At 40.7% G+C, this 21372-nt stretch overlaps 1 protein-coding gene across 3 annotated transcripts in view; it reads left to right on the forward strand.

Moving 5' to 3' along the window:
* The window catches only part of ralyl.L (RALY RNA binding protein like L homeolog), a 387429-nt gene that overhangs the window by 176165 nt on the left and 189892 nt on the right, over positions 1-21372 (forward strand). For all 3 annotated transcript variants that reach the window (XM_041566531.1, XM_018268099.2, XM_041566532.1), the window contains one exon: positions 11247-11522. In XM_041566531.1, the coding sequence (XP_041422465.1) occupies positions 11267-11522 (256 nt within the window). In that variant the 5' untranslated portion in view covers positions 11247-11266. Of the gene's footprint in view, positions 1-11246; positions 11523-21372 lie in introns of those variants that run through there.

A 21372-nucleotide genomic window follows, 5' to 3' on the forward strand; every position in this document is an offset into this window, starting at 1 on the left:
GATTTGATAGATTTATAATAGTTGGATTTAGAAAAGTTATTGCAAAAACAGCACTTTATTTTGCATTCTCAAAAATACAAAAATTTGTACTACAGTAGTTGTACTGTAGTCCTAACATTTACACTCTAGAGGGAATTTTCATGGCTTAAAGCAGGTTACATAATGACAGATACAATCTTCCATTTGGCAATCTGCTCATAATCATGCATTCCACTGGCCATATCTCCAGGTATATATGCCTGTAATCCACCAGATGGATCAACAACTTCCCTGGCATGTATGTTATGACTGAAAACGTAAACTTGTGCCAGCACCAGCCATTTTTTTTACCAAGATGTGTAGCCATAGTAGCAGATTTCCCCTACTGTACCTAGGTTTATTGTTGTAAGTTGCAAACTAGGGCAACCTCTATTTCTGCAACTGTACAATGTTCAAGATGATACACTGCATACCTAAAGATGCCTTTGTTTCCAAAAGCTTTACCATTTTTGGAAATGAAGACGTCTTTAGGGAGGCAAAGGATCGTCTTCAACATGATGTTAAATAAATATATAATATGGTTTTGCCTCCACTTAGTATACATACTACCTAGTATTGCCCTACTTTCTTCTGAATTTGTATCATTCTTCTACTAATCTTGCGTCATTAGTATTATAAAATGTTGGAATTTGAAAATGGGACCTTTCATGTTCCTGATAATCCCTACGCTAGAAAAGATGAAAATATTCTATCCAGTTTCCATCATATTGTCATCAACCTCCACCCTATTTATCTGCACTCTATCTAAGCCCTTCCCTTTCTGTGGCTTGAACATGGTCCCAAACAAAAATGCCATAATTAGCATTCCTCTCCAGTCTCCAGATCTTTAAAACCTGGACAATTTGCACAGAACTAGGAAGCACTTACAAAAACTATACTGCATGTGTCAAAACCACAGATGGCAATACTATATGTTTGTTTTCTTAACATTTGTAAGCCACAGTGTATTGCACAACATGCTCTGTATTTTTAGTCCCTCTCCTTGGTCAGATTTGATCCATAGACATAGTGCTTTTTGGCTATGTGGCTTTAAATTTAGATTTCAGAGGCAGCTTTCAGGCTTTATGCGTCACTTTCAGTGGTACTACATAAAGTTTGTTCATTACCTGAACAAACATATATGTAAACCCATTACTCAAACTCTGAGCTGTGCCTGTTATAAGTCTCATTTTGTGAGTTTATGTTATAGGTCTCATTATGTGATTTTTTAAGTTTGCTGTTCATTGTTGAATTCCTCACCATGGTCCTTGGCATCATTGCCACCCGGATTCTTGACTTGGTTCCTATTCCTGATATAACTCCCGTTGTCTGTCTGGCATTCTGCTGCTAGTTTTACCATGGCTTCTGGTCTTGTCCTCATCTCTGTCCTGTACCTAATTTTGATCCTACCTTATAAGACTGGTTAGGTTTCTGAGGGTGTTTTCCAAAGCGAAAAGGCAACTATAGCTCTTTTACCATCTCCCTATGGGAAATTAGATGAAAAATGTCCCTACCTTATGTATCCCAGATTAGCAAGCTACAAAGTTGGTTAGTTGGGGTAGAGGTTGAACATGTGCATCAGGTGGTCACAATAAAGAAAAGGGGACGCTCCCCACCTGCAACATATTTGATATCCAAGGTAGCCATTAATTACTCATGTTGCCATGATTGGTAAAGGGAGAATGAACTGCACTCTTAATTCCAGTAACAAGTATGTGTAAGTATTTTGGGGCTCTGGACATATGAGTAAGTATCTCAGATAGCGCAGTTGCCTGGCCCCTTATGGAATATGCAAATCAGTTTTCTAAATGACTCATCTGGCTCTAGACCCAGTTTATGGTATTTGACTGTTTATATATCATTTCTCTCCATCTCAGATATGCAGTTAATAATAAAGTCTTGAACTCTTTTCTCATATATTTTATTAGCCCTGCAATCTGTTAAGTGTCTCCTTGACCTTATCTTCCTGAATACAAAAGTTTCATGTTAACTAGAATTTACAAGTGTGTCATTGAACATAAAAAGCTTGCTGAAACAATATAATGTGTGAGTTCCATGAACTGCTGCTATTAGCTGCCTGTATGGCTTTTGTTTATTTCTCTTTGTTTATTTCGTCAGTAGCTGCAGTAAGATGTAGCTTTGAGATGGCTGTTTGTCATTTTGTCCCCAAATTGCTATCAACTGTGCCCAAAAGCACCATGTATCACAAAGCAACAGTTTGGCTAAACTATTGGGATAAATGAGAAAGCTCATTTGCGTTGTGCCTATAGCTGTAATGAAATTCTTGTTGATTATTACAGCTAATTAGTTGGTCTTTTGTTAGGGAGGGATTTCACCCATATTGAATTTGCTGCTTAGGTTGGCCAAATCTCTCCATCCAAGCCAAAACTGGACACATAAAAAGGAAACGTTGGCAGCTCCAACCACAGCTCCATTTGTTCCTGCTCAGGCCTGCTAGAACAAGTTGTGCTGTTATTACATATGTGGTGCCTCTTAAAGAAAAGCACCAAATTCATTCAGAAATTTTCACTTCCTATCTTCAGCCAATCATAAAACAGAGGTGCTGCATAACTGATTTAATACGAAGCTGCATAGTTACATACCAGAGAGCTGCAACATAAAGTAGACTTATTTATCATCCTTCCAATAAGTATACAGTATATATATGTGGCAAAGCTTACTATTAGAGATGTCGCGAACTGTTCGCCGGCGAACTTGTTCGCGCGAACATCGGGTGTTCGCGCTCGCCGGAAGTTCGCGAACGTCGCGCGACGTTCGCCATTTTGGGTTCGCCATTGTTGGCGCTTTTTTTTGCCCTCTCACCCCAGACCAGCAGGTACATGGCAGCCAATCAGGAAGCTCTCCCCTGGACCACTCCCCTTCCCTATAAAAACCGAAGCCCTGCAGCGTTTTTTTCACTCTGCCTGTGTGTGCTGAAGAGATAGTGTAGGGAGAGAGCTGCTGCCTGTTAGTGATTTCAGGGACAGTTGAAAGTTTGCTGGCTAGTAATCGTTTTGATACTGCTCTGTTATTGGAGGGACAGAAGTCTGCAGGGGTTTGAGGGACATTTAAGCTTAGGTAGCTTTGCTGGCTAGTAATCTACCTTCTACTGCAGTGCTCTGTATGTAGCTGCAGTGGGCAGCTGTCCTGCTTCTGATCTCATCTGCTGACTGCTGCAATAACAGTAGTCCTTGTAAGGACTGCTTTTATTTATTTTTTTGTTGTTTTACTACTACTACTACTACTACTACTATAAGAGCCCAGTGCTATTAGTCTAGCAGTGTTGGGGAGTGGGACTGGTGTGCTAATCTGCTGCTCCTAGTAGTTCAGCAGCACCAACTTTAATTTTTTTTTTTTAATATTCATTTTTTTTTTATTTTACTTTTTTTTATTTTACTACCGCTGTAGTAGTGTATAAGTTGACCTTTTAGGCATTATTTGCCCTGTAGGCATTATTTGCACACTGTTTTCTTCAACCCGCCATCGAGCTGTGTGACCTTGTTCCCATTCTGTCTAAATATCCATAATATTACCGTCTCCAGAAAAAACACCGGAGTCACTTTTTTCAAGCAGCCATAATATATTTTACGTAATCCGTATCCACCGCTGTAGTAGTGTATACGTTGGCCTTGTAGGCATTATTTGCACACTGTTTTCTTCAACCCGCCATCGAGCTGTGTGACCTTGTTCACATTCTGTCTAAATATCCATAATATTACCGTCTCCAGAAAAAACACCGGAGTCACTTTTTTCAAGCAGCCATAATATATTTTACGTAATCCGTATCCACCGCTGTAGTAGTGTATACGTTGGCCTTGTAGGCATTATTTGCACACTGTTTTCTTCAACCCGCCATCGAGCTGTGTGACCTTGTTCACATTCTGTCTAAATATCCATAATATTACCGTCTCCAGAAAAAACACCGGAGTCACTTTTTTCAAGCAGCCATAATATATTTTACGTAATCCGTATCCACCGCTGTAGTAGTGTATACGTTGGCCTTGTAGGCATTATTTGCACACTGTTTTCTTCAACCCGCCATCGAGCTGTGTGACCTTGTTCCCATTCTGTCTAAATATCCATAATATTACCGTCTCCAGAAAAAACACCGGAGTCACTTTTTTCAAGCAGCATTCATATATTTTACGTAATCCGTATCCACCGCTGTAGTAGTGTATACGTTGGCCTTGTAGGCATTATTTGCACACTGTTTTCTTCAACCCGCCATCGAGCTGTGTGACCTTGTTCACATTCTGTCTAAATATCCATAATATTACCGTCTCCAGAAAAAACACCGGAGTCACTTTTTTCAAGCAGCCATAATATATTTTACGTAATCCGTATCCACCGCTGTAGTAGTGTATACGTTGGCCTTGTAGGCATTATTTGCACACTGTTTTCTTCAACCCGCCATCGAGCTGTGTGACCTTGTTCCCATTCTGTCTAAATATCCATAATATTACCGTCTCCAGAAAAAACACCGGAGTCACTTTTTTCAAGCAGCATTCATATATTTTACGTAATCCGTATCCACCGCTGTAGTAGTGTATACGTTGGCCTTGTAGGCATTATTTGCACACTGTTTTCTTCAACCCGCCATCGAGCTGTGTGACCTTGTTCCCATTCTGTCTAAATATCCATAATATTACCGTCTCCAGAAAAAACACCGGAGTCACTTTTTTCAAGCAGCATTCATATATTTTACGTAATCCGTATCCACCGCTGTAGTAGTGTATACGTTGGCCTTGTAGGCATTATTTGCACACTGTTTTCTTCAACCCGCCATCGAGCTGTGTGACCTTGTTCACATTCTGTCTAAATATCCATAATATTACCGTCTCCAGAAAAAACACCGGAGTCACTTTTTTCAAGCAGCATTCATATATTTTACGTAATCCGTATCCACCGCTGTAGTAGTGTATACGTTGGCCTTGTAGGCATTATTTGCACACTGTTTTCTTCAACCCGCCATCGAGCTGTGTGACCTTGTTCACATTCTGTCTAAATATCCATAATATTACCGTCTCCAGAAAAAACACCGGAGTCACTTTTTCAAGCAGCATTCATATATTTTACGTAATCCGTATCCACCGCTGTAGTAGTGTATACGTTGGCCTTGTAGGCATTATTTGCACACTGTTTTCTTCAACCCGCCATCGAGCTGTGTGACCTTGTTCACATTCTGTCTAAATATCCATAATATTACCGTCTCCAGAAAAAACACCGGAGTCACTTTTTTCAAGCAGCCATAATATATTTTACGTAATCCGTATCCACCGCTGTAGTAGTGTATACGTTGACCTTGTAGGCATTATTTGCACAGTGTTTTCTTCAACCCGCCATCGAGCTGTGTGAGCTTGTTCACATTTTGTCTAAATATTGATAATATTATCGTCTCTAGAAAAACCACTTGAGTTACTTTTTTTCAAGCAGCATTCATATATTTTACGTAATCCGTATCCACCGCTGTAGTAGTGTATACGTTGACCTTGTAGGCATTATTTGCACACTGTTTTCTTCAACCCGCCATCGAGCTGTGTGAGCTTGTTCACATTTTGTCTAAATATTGATAATATTATCGTCTCTAGAAAAACCACTTGAGTTACTTTTTTTCAAGCAGCATTCATATATTTTACGTAATCCGTATCCACCGCTGTAGTAGTGTATACGTTGACCTTGTAGGCATTATTTGCACAGTGTTTTCTTCAACCCGCCATCGAGCTGTGTGAGCTTGTTCACATTTTGTCTAAATATTGATAATATTATCGTCTCTAGAAAAACCACTTGAGTTACTTTTTTTCAAGCAGCATTCATATATTTTACGTAATCCGTATCCACCGCTGTAGTAGTGTATACGTTGACCTTGTAGGCATTATTTGCACACTGTTTTCTTCAACCCGCCATCGAGCTGTGTGAGCTTGTTCACATTTTGTCTAAATATTGATAATATTATCGTCTCTAGAAAAACCACTTGAGTTACTTTTTTTCAAGCAGCATTCATATATTTTACGTAATCCGTATCCACCGCTGTAGTAGTGTATACGTTGACCTTGTAGGCATTATTTGCACACTGTTTTCTTCAACCCGCCATCGAGCTGTGTGACCTTGTTCACATTTTGTCTAAATATTGATAATATTATCGTCTCTAGAAAAACCACTTGAGTTACTTTTTTTCAAGCAGCATTCATATATTTTACGTAATCCGTATCCACCGCTGTAGTAGTGTATACGTTGACTTTGTAGGCATTATTTGCACAGTGTTTTCTTCAACCCGCCATCTAGCTGTGTGTATTATCGTTTCCAGAAAAACCAACTGAGTTTTTGTTGTTGTTGTTGTTTTTTTAAAAATAATGCCAGGCAAAGGCAGGCCGCCACGCAGAGGCCGTGCTAGGGGCCGTGCTGCTATGCAATCCTGTGGCCCTAGCAAATTGCCCAGTTTTAAAAAGCCAATGACCCTGAACTCCCAAAATGCTGAAGAGGTAGTTGACTGGCTTACACAGCACACCCCATCCTCTACCGTTTCTAACTTTACCACAACATCCTCCTCATCCTCCACTGCTATGGCCACCCCACGTAACACTTCCTCCACCACCGGTGCCCCTTCTTCACTGGGGTCAGAGGAGTTATTTTCCCATGAGTTTCTTGAACTGAGTAATGCGCAACCATTATTGCCAGAAGAAGATGAAGGAGATGAGGACCTTACACCAGATTTAATTCTGGCAGAGAACACGATAGAGATGGACATAATGAGTGATGAGGAGGAGGTCCCCGCTGCTGCTTCCTTCTGTGATGTGTCAGAAGAAATTGATGCATCTGAAGAGAATGATGATGAGGAGATTGATGTTTTGTGGGTGCCTAGTAGAAGAGAGCAAGAGGAGGGTAGTTCAGATGGAGAGACGGAGAGTCAGAGAGGCAGTAGGAGAATAAGACTTAGAAGAAGCAGGGAGGACAGCCCGCAGGGATCAGTAGGGCAACAACATGTATCGGCACCTGTGTTCAGCCGGCCAACGCACCCGCCATTGCCGCCAATACCGCCAACTCCGCCAACTTCTACTGTTACCGCCAGATCGCACACTTCCAAAAAGTCAGCAGTGTGGGATTTTTTTAATGTGTGTGCCTCTGACAAAAGCATTGTAATTTGCAATGAGTGCAGTCAGAAACTGAGCCTTGGTAAGCCCAACAGCCACATAGGTACAACTTCTATGCGAAGGCACATGAGCGGCAAGCACAAAGCACTTTGGGAGCAACACCTCAAAGGCAACAGGCAAACTAAAAGCCACACTCCTTCTGGTCCAGCATCTTACTGCTCTACCTCTGCTCTCCTTGACCCGTCTGAACCACCCTCCACTCCGCCTTCCACCTTGACCACCTGTTCCCATTCCCAGTCATCTGCCACCAGCCAAGTTTCTGTGAAGGCCATGTTTGAGCGTAAGAAGCCAATGTCTGACTGTCACCCCCTTGCCCGGCGTCTGACAGCTGGCTTGTCTGCACTCTTAGCCCGCCAGCTTTTACCATACCAGCTGGTGGACTCTGAGGCCTTCCGCAAATTTGTAGCAATTGGGACACCGCAGTGGAAGGTACCCAGCCGCAATTTTTTTTCTAAAAAGGGAATACCACACCTGTACCAACATGTGCAGAGCCAAGTTACCGCATCTCTGTCACTTAGTGTTGGGCCAAAGGTCCATATGACTACTGACGCATGGTCCTCCAAGCATGGTCAGGGCAGGTATGTCACCTACACTGCCCACTGGGTGAACTTGGTAATGGCTGGGAAGCAGGGAATGGGTAGCTCAACAACAACAGTGGAGTTGGTGTCACCGCCACGGATTGCACGCGGTTCTGCCACCACCTCTACTCCTCCATCGCTCTCTACCTCGTCTTCTTCTTCTTCTTACTCTGCTGCTGGGTCCTCCTTCTCCTCCTCCACACCTGTGCACCCCCAGCTCCCCCTAGGCTATTCGACGTGCCAGGTACGCCGTTGTCACGCTGTCTTGGGGATGACGTGCCTGGAAAGCAAAAACCATACCGGATCTGTACTCCTGTCATCTCTGCAGTCACAGGCCGATCGGTGGCTGACCCCACACCAACTGCAGATCGGAAAAGTGGTGTGTGACAATGGAAGCAATCTGTTGGCAGCGTTGAGACTAGGCAATTTAACACATGTGCCCTGCATGGCACATGTGTTAAATTTAATAGTCCAACGTTTTGTCTCCAAGTACCCAGGATTCCAGGACGTTCTCACCCAGTCCAGAAAGGTGTCGGCCCATTTCAGACGTTCCTACACAGCCATGGCACGCCTTGCTGACATTCAGCAGCGCTACAACATGCCAGTCAGGCGTTTGATTTCTGACAGCCAGACTCGCTGGAATTCAACGCTCCTTATGTTGGAACGTCTGCTGCAACAACAAAGGGCCGTCAACGAGTACCTTTTTGAACTGGGTGGTAGGACTGGATCTGCACAGCTGGGGATTTTTTTCCCCCGTTACTGGGTGCTTATGCGCGATGCCTGCAGGATCATGCGACCTTTTGAAGAGGTGACAAATATGGTCAGTCGCACCGAAGGCACCATCAGCGACCTAATACCCTTCGCTTTATTCCTGGAGCGTGCCGTGCGACGAGTGACAGATGAGGCTGTAGACCAGCGTGACGAGGAGCTGGAAGCGCACGATTTCTGGTCGGAATCACCAGAACGAACCCAGGCACATGCTGCAACGCAGGGAGAGGTGCCAGAAGTGGAGTCAGAGGAGGAAGGTGGCTTTGTGGAGGAGGAGGAGGAGGACCAACAGGAGCAGGCTTCCCAGGGGGCTAGTGGTGACCTTTTGGGGACCCCTGGTCTTGTACGTGGCTGGGGGGAGGAGACCGTGGATGATGCAGTCCTTGATAATGAGGAAGCGGAGATGGATAGCTCTGCATCCAACCTTGTGAGAATGGGGTCTTTCATGCTGTCATGCCTGTTGAAGGACCCCCGTATCAAGAGGCTTAAGGAGAAGGACCTGTACTGGGTCGCAACGCTACTAGACCCTCGGTACAAGCATAAAGTGTCAGAAATGTTACCAACATACCACAAGTCCGAAAAGATGCGGCATTTACAAACCAGCCTGCAAAACATGTTGTACAATGCTTTTAAGGGTGATGTCACTTCAGGAACTCATCAACATTCCAGGGGCAGAGGTGCCAGTAATCCTGCCACGAGCACACCTGCAAGGACAAAGCCCTTTGGCCAGTCTGTAACGTCAGACATGCAAATGTTTTTCTGTCCAAGGCAGCGCCACAACCCTTCTGGATCCACCCTCAAAGAACGCCTCGACCGGCAGGTAGCGGACTACCTGGCATTAACTGCAGATATCGACACTCTGAGGAGCGATGAACCCCTGGACTACTGGGTGCGCAGGCTTGATCTGTGGCCAGAGCTGTCACAATTTGCCATGAACCTCTTGTCTTGCCCAGCCTCAAGTGTGCTCTCAGAAAGGACCTTCAGTGCAGCAGGAGGGATTGTAACTGAGAAGAGAACTCGCCTAGGTCACAAAAGTGTCGATTACCTGACCTTTATTAAAATGAATGAGGGGTGGATCTCGGAGGGTTACTGCACGCCGGAAGACTTGTTCTGACTTCTATGCAGCTGTCCTTCTCTTCAAGCCTCATGACTCCACACACAGCTGTCCTTTAGCGTCCTCCTCCTCCCTCCGCCACCGTTACAAACTAGGGTGCAAACCCTACTGGTTTAATTTTTTCTGGCCTCTGTGCTTCAGTGGCTGCGACCAAAAAAATGCCTATTTTCTGCATTTATATGACATAATTTTTCTGGCCTCTGTGCTTCAGTGGCTGCAACCAAAAAAATTTATATTTTCAGCATTTATATGGCATAATTTTTCTGTCAACTGTGCTTCAGTGGCTGCGACCAAAAAAATGCATATTTTCTGCATTTATATGGCATAATTTTTCTGGCCTCTGTGCTTCAGTGGCTGCAACCAAAAAAATTTATATTTTCAGCATTTATATGGCATAATTTTTCTGGCAACTGTGCTTCAGTGGCTGCGACCAAAAAAATGACTATTTTCAGCATTTATATGGCATATTTTTTCTGGCCTCTGTGCTTCAGTGGCTGTGGCCAAAAAAACTGGGCAAACAATGCCTACAAGGTCAACGACGTTGACCTTGTAGGCATTGTTTGCCCAGTTTTTTTGGCCACAGCCACTGAAGCACAGAGGCCAGAAAAAATATGCCATATAAATGCTGAAAATAGTCATTTTTTGCCATACGTTGACTCAACGTATATGGCAAAAAATGACTATTTTCAGCATTTATGTGGCATATTTTTTTCTGGCAACTGTGCTTCAGTGGCTGCAACCAAAAAACTGGGCAAACAATGTCTACAAGGTCAACGTATGGCGAAAAATTACTATTTTCAGCATTTATATGGCATATTTTTTCTGGCAACTGTGCTTCAGTGGCTGCGTCCAAAAAAACTGGGCAAACAATGTCTACAAGGTCAACGTATGGCGAAAAATGACTATTTTCAGCATTTATATGGCATATTTTTTCTGGCAACTGTGCTTCAGTGGCTGCGTCCAAAAAAACTGGGCAAACAATGCCTACAAGGTCAACGTATGGCAGTTGTTTAAAGAGAACAGTAGATTACTAGCCAGCAAAGCTACCTAAGCTAAAATGTCCCTCAAATCCCTGCAGACTTCTGTCCCTCCAATACAGAGCAGTATCAAGCAGATTACTAGCCAGCAAACTTACTATCATCTGTCCCTGAAATCACTAACAGCTCTCCCCCTACACTATCTCTTCCAAGCACACACAGGCAGATTTTTCAGATACATTTTTGCCCTTGATCCCCCTCTGGCATGCCACTGTCCAGGTCGTTGCACCCTTTAAACAACTTTAAAATCATTTTTCTGGCCAGAAATGTCTTTTCTAGATGTTAAAGTTCGCCTTCCCATTGAAGTCTATGGGGTTCGCGAACCGTTCGCGAACCGCTCGCATTTTTGCGCAAGTTCGCGAATATGTTCGCGAACTTTTTTTCCGACGTTCGCTACATCCCTACTTACTATATATAAAATACAATTCATAATATGGTATATTTGTATATCAAACTATCATGATATATCATTTACTGAACCAATTAAATATACTGGTATTCTATAGAATTTGCTCTATTTACAGTAAAACGATGTCAACATGTATGCATTTTTTAAGTGCTTTTTTTTGTATTTTTATCCAAGGTGACTGTCAAGACACCAGAATGACTGGCAAAACACAGACCAGCAATGTCACAAACAAGAATGATCCAAAATCCATCAATTCAAGAGTTTTCATTGGCAACCTCAACACTGGCATTGTCAAAAAGGCTGACATTGAGGCCATATTTGCAAAGTATGGAAAGATTGTGGGTTGCTCAGTCCATAAAGGATATGCGTTCGTACAGTACATCAGCGAGAGACACGCACGCGCTGCAGTTTCAGGAGAAAACTCACGGATTATTGGGGGCCAGCCACTAGGTGAGTGTTCTTATTCTTTGCTCTTGAAATATTGTCTGCTACTACTATACAGCAAAGGTCAAAACCAGTCGAGGGTCAGGAACTAGACCTATATTGAGCAATGAGTCAGAGCAGAGCAGGGGCTTTTATAGGCAGACTAATGGCTGTGGCCAGATTGACAACAGGTGAAACAAGCCATGCTTACTTGCAATTACAAAGGATAGCCATAGGAGTGAACCAACTCCTTAGCTTTCTGCTCATATAGAGCATTGGCACTGCAGACAGCGAAACACCAGGTCCCTGGTTCAACTCCAGGCAGGGTGTTACGCATTTCTAGCATGATTTATTTTTTTATGGCACTTTGGGGATGAGAATGTACTTTAGATGTAATTCCACATCATCAGTGCATAGTCCTGTATTATCAGGCAGTTTCACTTCTCATGCACAGAAAGTGGGCCACCACTTTGGGTTTAGGTTACCATCACATGTGGTGTCTGGGCTTCAGAAAGCTAGCCTTGTGTGGCATAATGTTTCTGGACCCTGCCCTCTTATAATATCATCTGTGATGTCATCTAAATCTAAGCTGGTTTGGGACTGACTTGGGTCTTCAAGACCCCTCTGAACCAAAGGGCTGATCAGGCCTAGGTTGACAAAGGGGGTAGGATAGGACTTACACTCCACCGATTTCTTCCATAGGGCCCATTTCTCATTTATGTCCGCATGCAGAACTGCAAAGGAAAAGTGGGAAGCAAAATTAGGTGTGTACTAACTCAATAGATAGAGGTACTTGCACTCATACATGCTAACAAACCCTAGCCTAGACTTGACAGTAAAACCTTGATACCTCTAGAAGGTTGTGTCCATAAATGCAACTGATTTGCACTTAATAAATTGGATGCTAATGCTGCTAATAAGGCCAGACACCAGAAATTATGCAGGGCCCACTATTAGAATGGAAATTGAGCATAGTTTGCTAAAAATCATGTCTATATCAGTGCCAAGTGCCTCCAGTTATGGTGGACGCTACTGCAGTTTGGGCTCCAGCAATAACATTGGAATTCTGGGGGAAAATGCTGTGTTGTTGGAAAAAAAGACGTGTCAAAAAAGTATTCTGTGCTTTTATGTTGTAAATGAACCCCAAAGGATCTGACATTGAATAAATGGGTGCGGATGTATACAATAGCTTACAATAAAACAGTTTTGCAGTTGAAAGCTCAGTTTAAAATGTTTTTACATTTTTTTGTGTTACTGGTCCTTTAACATAAAATGTCATCCAGAAAAGCAGAGTGTGATGAATTTCCGAGGTGTTCGGGGAAACCGTAAATTTAATCTGCGGCCTGTAATGATAAAGGCGACACAGACCTTGAGCAATATTAGAAGAGACACCTTTGTACTTTTTAGAAATTGCAGTTTAGTGAGAAGTCAGACAGTAGGGGAGGAAGGAACAGGGTTTTATGTACATTTTTATTTAGATACTGCCGGTAGGTGAGAGAACCCTGCAATATTACAATTCACAGAGAACAGTAAAAGCATAACATAGATAAAGTGTAAGTGCAGGAAGGCTGGAGAAGCAAACCATTTTGGGCTGCTGGAGACATAAAGCAGACAAGCTAAAGGGAGACTGGAAGGAGTCTATTGTGTTAATAAATGAGCACTGAACTGCGCTGAATATGAAACAAATACCTTCAGCCAAACCAATTAAACCATTTAAAGATATAAAATATTAAATCTGAATAGCTGTTCCATTTATTACCCGGTATTTATTCTTGTTTTACAGTTTAATTTAACTCTCTCTAACCTGAAATAACACAAGTGTTTTTGTGCAACACAAAGCTTTGGGGCAGATTTACTAAAGGGCGAAGTGACTAACGCTGGTGACATCATTTCGGGACTTCGCCGATTTACTAACGGGCGGTGGCGTAAATTCGCTAGCACAGGCGATAGACTCTAGCGATACTTCGCACTCTAACACCAGGCGAATTTTCGCTCTGGTGAATGAACGTAACTATGCAAATTCACTAAGATTGAATTTTAATGAACGTTACCTTTTGCGCCAGACCAGGCGAAGTGCAATAGAGTAGATAGGAGTGCCTCAAAAAAAAAGTACCCGGCTTCCCCCCTACATTCCTAACATATGGCACATAAACTATAGACTGGGCTCATGTGTAGGGCAATATAACAACTTTATTTTCTTTTATTAAGGTTCCCTCGGCTTGTGTAGTGTAATGTATTTGCAGCAACATATGCGCCCATTGAAATTTAACTTCTCGCCATATGCAAATTTGTCAACGCTAGCGAAACTTCGCCATCGTTCGGCGCCCTGGATGCAACTTTGCATTTTAGTGAATTAGAGGTTTTCTGGTGAATTTTCACCTGGCAAAGTGTGGCGATATAAGCAAAGAGAGAGGTCTCTCCCAGCCATGTTCCGACAGAGGGATCCTCTGTGGCTTTAATGATCCCTATCATATTAATGCCCCCCAAGCTGACAAACTTCCCCCTCCATACAGGGCTCAAACCAGAGAATGGGGAGGCCTAGCCTGAAGGTGATATTTGGGGTTGATTTGCTGCCCTGCATTCTATTGAGTATGGGATACGTTATCCAGAAACCGGTTATCCAGAAATCTCTGAATAATGGGAAGGCCATCTCCCATAGTATTGGCGATCGTACGATTTTCAGTGGGAGACTGTCACTAGCTTTTTCTATCGTACGATTGCTGTCAGGGGCAGAACATCGGCTGATCTGTTCTTTTGTACTTTATTTGATCAGAATGTTTACTGGCAGGTCGGGAGATGGGGAAGTCCGATCGTACGTTGATTCGTACGATCAGATCTTTGCGTCTGTGGCCAGCTTAAGATATAGTTAATAATATTTTGGATGCAAAATCAGTCCCTTGGTTTTTTTAATGTTTAAATTATTTTTTAGAAGACAAGGTATGGACATCCAAATTACGGAAACATTTGTTATCCTGAAAACCCCAGATCCCAAGCATTCTGGATAACAGGTCCCATACCTGTATGTTCTTGGATTTATATCTACAAACAGGAGCTTGAGGGAAAATAATCACATTTGCTCACAAGTGATGGTAAGCTAAGGAGCAGTATTGTGCCCCCCAGGGGCTTGCCCTACACAAAGTTCAAAGTATGATCTGGACTTTGCACCAGTTGCAAAAAACAAGATGAAATGAATAGGGAGACCAACAACAAAGATGGGAGCAAGTTGTGTCTTTCTAAAGCAGCTCTGGGATGGGGGGTCGCCGACTCTAAACTGTTCTTTATTGATACATTAGTTGATACATTTCTTATCTTTGCCTCTGCTGAGCAGAGTCCTTGAGTTTCATTACAGGCAGCTGTTAGAATTGATACAATCGTTGCTAATACTCCAGAGTTGCTGCTGAAAAATGTATCAACTAATGTAGCAAATTGAAACAGTTCAGAATCTGCAAGTGATTTACTGAGCCACCAGACTCAAACACCAGAGACAGGAATATTAAACTTTAAACTTACCTTTTTTAGAAAATGGTCAAAAATAAAATATTTAAAGCAATTTTAATAAAAAAGTCTAGTCCAGTGAACAATCTGAACCACATTAAAAAATAGTTTGGAAGGTGAACAATCCCTTAAACTGTAAAGGGCTTATTTATCAAGGGTCGAATAGTAAATTCAAATTTGAATTTTCGAGTGTCAAAATTCACACATTAGCATTGTAATCCCCTATTCGAATGTAAAATTTACCACACAATGGAAACAGTCCTAATTCGAATATTCTCCACCTAAATCCTGCTGAATTCATGTACAAGTCAATGGCAGAGGTCCGTTGAGCCATTTGGAGATGTTAATAGCCTTCCTGACATTCAAGTTTTTTTTCTGGAGAAAAACTTAAATTTTTACGAATCAAAACAAATCGAATGCGAATCGCATACGGTTCGAATTTTTGGGTCAGAACCATTCGATTGAATATTAGATCTTCAAATTTTTTCTTAAATAACCTTCAAGTCGAAATGCGGGTATAGTCAAATTAAATAAAATTCACATGAATTCGAAATTCAACTTTTGATAAATGGGCCTCTAGAGTGATTTATAGATAATGCATGTTTGGAAAAAGTATGTTTCCTTGGTGACACTCACTAGTATTTCCATTCTGTACGAAAGTGGTCTGTCTGCATTTAACCTAATGGTTACATGAAATAGGGAAACTATTAGATATTACTTATATCTATCTAGAAAAAAAAATGTTCCCTGTTGTTGCAGCATAATAGACAAACCCTGAAACTTATTCATGGCCAACTGATGTACTCATGGGATTTAAGCTTTAACCAAACTGAAACATTAAGTGGGTGGTATGTAAAAATGGGGGGTCACTCATCTGAAACATGGATAGCTATTATGGATGCATGCCAAGTGAAGAGATTCAACGGCTAAGCCCTTGCTCATAATTGCACATGAGAATTAAAGAGCAGAAAAGGTTTATGAGCTATATGATATGATTCTCATGTATCATTGTGCATTGAAAAAAAAAAAATGAAAAATCCTAAATTTGCCTTTATGGACCACAGAGCTTATTCTTGTATGCACTAACATCTGGCAAAGCAGCCATTTATAAATAATTAGCCTGCATAACTTTATGCAGAGAGGAAAGGGAAAGGTCTATAGTTAAAACAGTCCATATTTATTCTTACTACTATACTGTGTGTGAATACAAGTACAATTATGGGCCAGTAATCCTAGAATGCTCGGAACCTGGGGTTTTCCAGATAAGTGGTCATTCCGTAACCTGGATCACCATACTTTTTCTATGCTAAAAAATCATTTAAACATTGAATAAACCCATTAGAATTACATTGCATCCAATACATATGAATTATGTCTCAGTTAGGACCAAGTACAAGGTTCAGGTATAGGATTCATTATATGTTATACGGAAACCTGTTATCCAGAAAGCTCTGAATTACGGGAAGGCCATCTCCCATAGACTCCATTCTAATTACAAAAATTACACTTTTTCTCTGTAATAATAAAACAGTAACTTGTACTTGATCCAAAGTAAGAAATAAATAATCCTTATTGGAAGCAAAACAAGCCAATTGGGTTTACTTAAGGGTTTATTTACTAAAATCTGATTTTATGTCATTATTTTAATTAAAAAAAAGAAGCTCAACCAAATTCCCATCCTTGTTTTCTTGAAAATCCAGAATTTTACGGATTATCGGGCTAAACTCAGCACAAGCCACGATATCTTCAAATTGGGGTATAATAGGGACATCTGCTATTGACTTATACATGACCTCGACAGGTTTGACCAGGCAGATTTTCAGATCGGGGTATAATAAATCTTGAGTTTTTACCCCAAAAAGCTCAACTAGAAAAATTCAAGTTTTAGTAAATAATCCCTTTAATGGTTGCATTTTTTTAGCAGGCAAATGGTGATCCAAATATCCAAGAGACTACTTATCCAGAAAATCCCAGGTCCCAAACATTCTGGATAACAGGTCCCATGCCTGTACTGTTTGATTATTACAGAGGGAAAGGAAATCATTTTTAAAAATCGGAATAATTTGATTAAAATAGAGCCTATGAGTAGCGATGGGCGAATTTGGTGCATTTTGCTTCGCCGAAAAATTCGCGAAACGGCACTGGCATCTCGTTTTTGACGCCGGCGTATTTTTTTTGACGCCGGCGCAAATTCGCCAGCAAAAATGCGCCTGCACAAAAAAATGGACGCCGGTGTCCATTTTTTTTTGACGGTGGTTTCACGGGAATTTCGCGAATTTGCGCCTGGAGAATAAATTCGCCCATCACTATCTATGAGAGATGGCTTTCTCGTTACAGTATTTGGAACTTTCCAGATAACAAATCCCATACAGTACTTGTGAGTGCAGTTTGGTACAGCAGCTAAATATTCAGTAAGAAAGCATGGGCAATAAAATGACTTTAAAATGTAACGTTAGTATTATAATAAGGTTAATAATAAGGTCTGATAAATGCAAGATGCTGAGGTTGCGCTGCTTGCAAACTGATTAATGCAATCAAATCAAATGAAGTCATTGTAGTTGATTTTTTAGATGCGTCCTGATTTTTCACATGGTCTGGAAAATGTATCCTATAAGGGCTCTTACACACAAGTGTTTTCTCGTGCATTTATTTTTATTCATTCTTCAAAAAGGGAACCCATTCTTCCTATAGAATCTGTACTCACAGAGGGACACAAAATCACCAAATGCAGGAGGAACGCAACTTGCTGTTTTCAACAGTTCCTTGTGCAACCTCTGTAGGAATGGGCTCTGTTAACTCATGTGAACACACACAGCAGGGGAAAGCATGAGAAAAGGCTCATGTGTAAGAGCCCTGAGTGTGTGATAAACACGACTTCCAGTTGGACAGGTATGCTGAATAAATGAGTTATTGCCAGCACACTTCTCCAGCAATCAGGATCCTTTATATGTCAGAGGCCCCTCTGCCTTTCACTCTCACGTTGCTGCCTGGAAAAAAACATGGGAGATTTACATTAAGGGGCAGTTATTTAAACTCCCATGAACTTGAAATTCGACCAACTGCAATTTATTAAAAAATAAGAATTTTTAAAACTCAGGTGAATGGAATCAACCCGCAAACTCGAATTGAATTGTCAGAAAAAATTACATTTTCAGGATTTTCAACTCCAAATTGATCACAGGACGTCCCCCATAGGCTAAAATAATTCCCTAGTCTAATTTGACAGTTTTGGCCATAAAAAAAACTTGAAAATTCAAATTTGAAATCGAAACTTTGAATTTTTACTTCGACCCTTAGTAAATCTTCCCCAAATACCCAAACTGATATGGCAGAGCTGTACAACATGGTTTCTGGAAACAACATTAGCATGCTGGAAATGACACCCCTTGAACCAACACTGACTAACAAGAAACACTGACTCAGTTTTTGTGCCATGTACCAACAAGGATCCTATTTAATAAAACAGACACATATAAGAGCACTCTCTATATTGTAGGCATATATAGTATTCTAGTGTAATTCTGAGGAAAAACAATTCCTTGTGGGTAAAAACCAGGAATGCACCGAATCCACTATTTGGGATTCGTTTCGACTCCCCGAATCCTTGATGAAAGATTCAGCCGAATACCAATTCGAACCCAATTCATAATCAAATTATTAACAGGAAGGGAAAAAGTCTTTTTTTTATTTCATTGTTATGTGACAACAAATTACGTGATTTCCCTTCCCGTCCCTAATTTGCACCTGCTAATTAGGTTTTCAATTCAGTTTGGCCAGGCACAAGGATCTGGCTGAATCCGAATCTTGCTAAAAAAGGCCGAAACCTGGCCAAATCCCGAACCGAATCCTGGATTCGGTGCATCCCTAGTAAAAACATAGTGAGTCTTTTTAAAATGTTTTTGCTTTTAGGGCATTTTTACCTCCTTGTTTTATTTAAAAGGATGGTTCACCGTTAAGTATTCTTTATAGAATTGCCAATTCTAGGCAATTGGTCTTCATTATTTATTTTTTATAGTTTTTAAATTATTTGTCTTCTTCTTTTGACTCTTTCCAGCTTTCAAATGGGGATCACTGACCCCATCTAAAAAGCAAATGCTCCGTAACACTATAAATTTATTGTTATTGGTACTTTTTATTACTCCTCTCTCTCTCTCTCAGACCCTCCCCTACGCATATTCCAGTCTCTTATTCAAATCAATGCATGGTTGCTAATGTAATTTGGCCCTGAGCAACCAGATTGCTGAAACTGCAAACTGGAGAGCTGCCGAATAAAAAGCTAAATAACTAAAAAAAAACACAAATAATAAAAAATGAAAACCAATTGCAGATTTGGGGACTGTGTTCTTGATCACTCTCTACATCATACTAAGTTAACTCAAACAACCGCTTTAAGAAAAATTGCACAAATGTCACTGCATATATCATTATTATTATACTATACTATATACTATTATACTATAAGCAATGTGACACAATTGTGATGTCACATAAGATTTAATACATTATGCTACTGTATATAAACTACGATATCGGGAAAGCCTGAACGGCTGCAGGAATAATACATGCATAGCCACAGTCATATAACTCGCTGGCAGGAGAGAAAATGATCTTTTCAGCAATTTGTGGCCCGTGTCTCATAATATCCTCCTAACTCAGTTTAGGTCAAGTGAAAAAATAAATGTCTCATTATTATTATCAGCCATTGTAACATTTGCTTGGCTGTTTTTTGGGTATTAAAAGTGCATTTTCAGGAGGGGATATTAACAACATGGGTATGATGAAAATCCAAGATAAATGTTAGATTATGTTGCGAATTAAAAACAAATTTTCTACATTGCTGCCAGTGTTTGTACCGTGTAGCTCATGTGCATGTCAGATTAAAGTCTACATATTCGCTACTGACATTCTCAGGGGGATGCAGGCCTTTCAGACACACATTTCCATTCAGTGGCAAAGCTCAGCTGGGGAAAGGTATTTTGCTCAAATTGAATATTCTACTGGACTTTAGCTTTATGGCATAAATTCAAAGGCATACAATACATGCAACACAATCCAATCCATTCTGAATGTGCAAGGAATTGCAACTATGGGTACCAGCTGGGCAAGATGTGAAAAATAAAAAAAAAACTGTTAACAATGTAAAAAACAAAAACAAAAATATATATATTTATATATATATATATATATATATATATATATAGAATGGAGCAATAAAATTATTTAAAAATGCTATGGATAATGAGGCTAACAAATTGCAGGTTCAACAACAGCGGGTTTATAACAATTTAACATTAGCAGAGAGACGAGCAATTGATACCTTACGCAATGATACATCACTGGTTATTCGTCCTGCGGATAAGGGGGGTGGTATAGTTTTGCTAAATTATAGTGATTACAGAGCAGAAGTGCTATCTCAATTATCGGATAAGAAGGTCTATAAGATATTAGATAATGACCGTTTGGTCCTATAAATCTAAAATCGATAATTTACTTAGTCTGGCTTTGACAAATAACTGGATCACACAAACATTATTTGATTATTTACAGCAGACACACCCAAAATGCCCTGTAATGTATACATTGCCCAAAGTTCATAAGAGTCTGGTAGCCCCTCCGGGCAGACCTATAGTGTCCGCACGTGATGGTTTGTTACACCCGCTGGGAATATATATTGATCAATTATTACAGCCTGTAGTACAATCTACCGAGACATATTTAAGGGATACACCTCATTTTTTGGAATGTGTTAAAACTTTGGACTTGAGGAGTGAGGATAAACTAATGTTAGCATCAATTGATGTAGTAAGTTTGTACACGAGCATCCCACATACAGCTGGCTTATTAGCCATTGAAAAAACACTTATTGGTAATCAGAAATATATGGGACCACCAATTCAATTTACCCTCACTTTACTTGAAATGTGTCTTAAATTTAACTACTTTCGTTTTGAATCAACATTTTACCAACAAATTGAAGGGACGGCGATGGGGGCCCCAATGGCGCCCTCATACGCAAATCTTTTCATGTACCAGTATGAAATGACACACATCATACCACATTATGGCCGACATATATTACTATTTAAACGTTTCATCGACGATATATTCGTTTTATGGAAAGGTGAGGGCAGTGAATTTATGGCCATGGTAGACGAATTGAATAAGATTCCAGGTACTATCAAATTCACGGCAAAATGTGACAGTGAAATAGAATTTTTGGATTTGAAATTGCAATTAACAGGTAACCGAATACATTATTCATTATATCGTAAAATAACAGATCGTAACAGGTTATTACATGCAAGAAGTTGCCATGCTCCTGCTTTAAAGAGATCACTTCCACTGTCACAATTTTGTTGTGTATTAAGAAATAATTCTGAGA

The sequence above is a fragment of the Xenopus laevis genome, chromosome 6L (assembly GCF_017654675.1).
Source record: "Xenopus laevis strain J_2021 chromosome 6L, Xenopus_laevis_v10.1, whole genome shotgun sequence".
NCBI lineage: Eukaryota > Metazoa > Chordata > Amphibia > Anura > Pipidae > Xenopus > Xenopus laevis.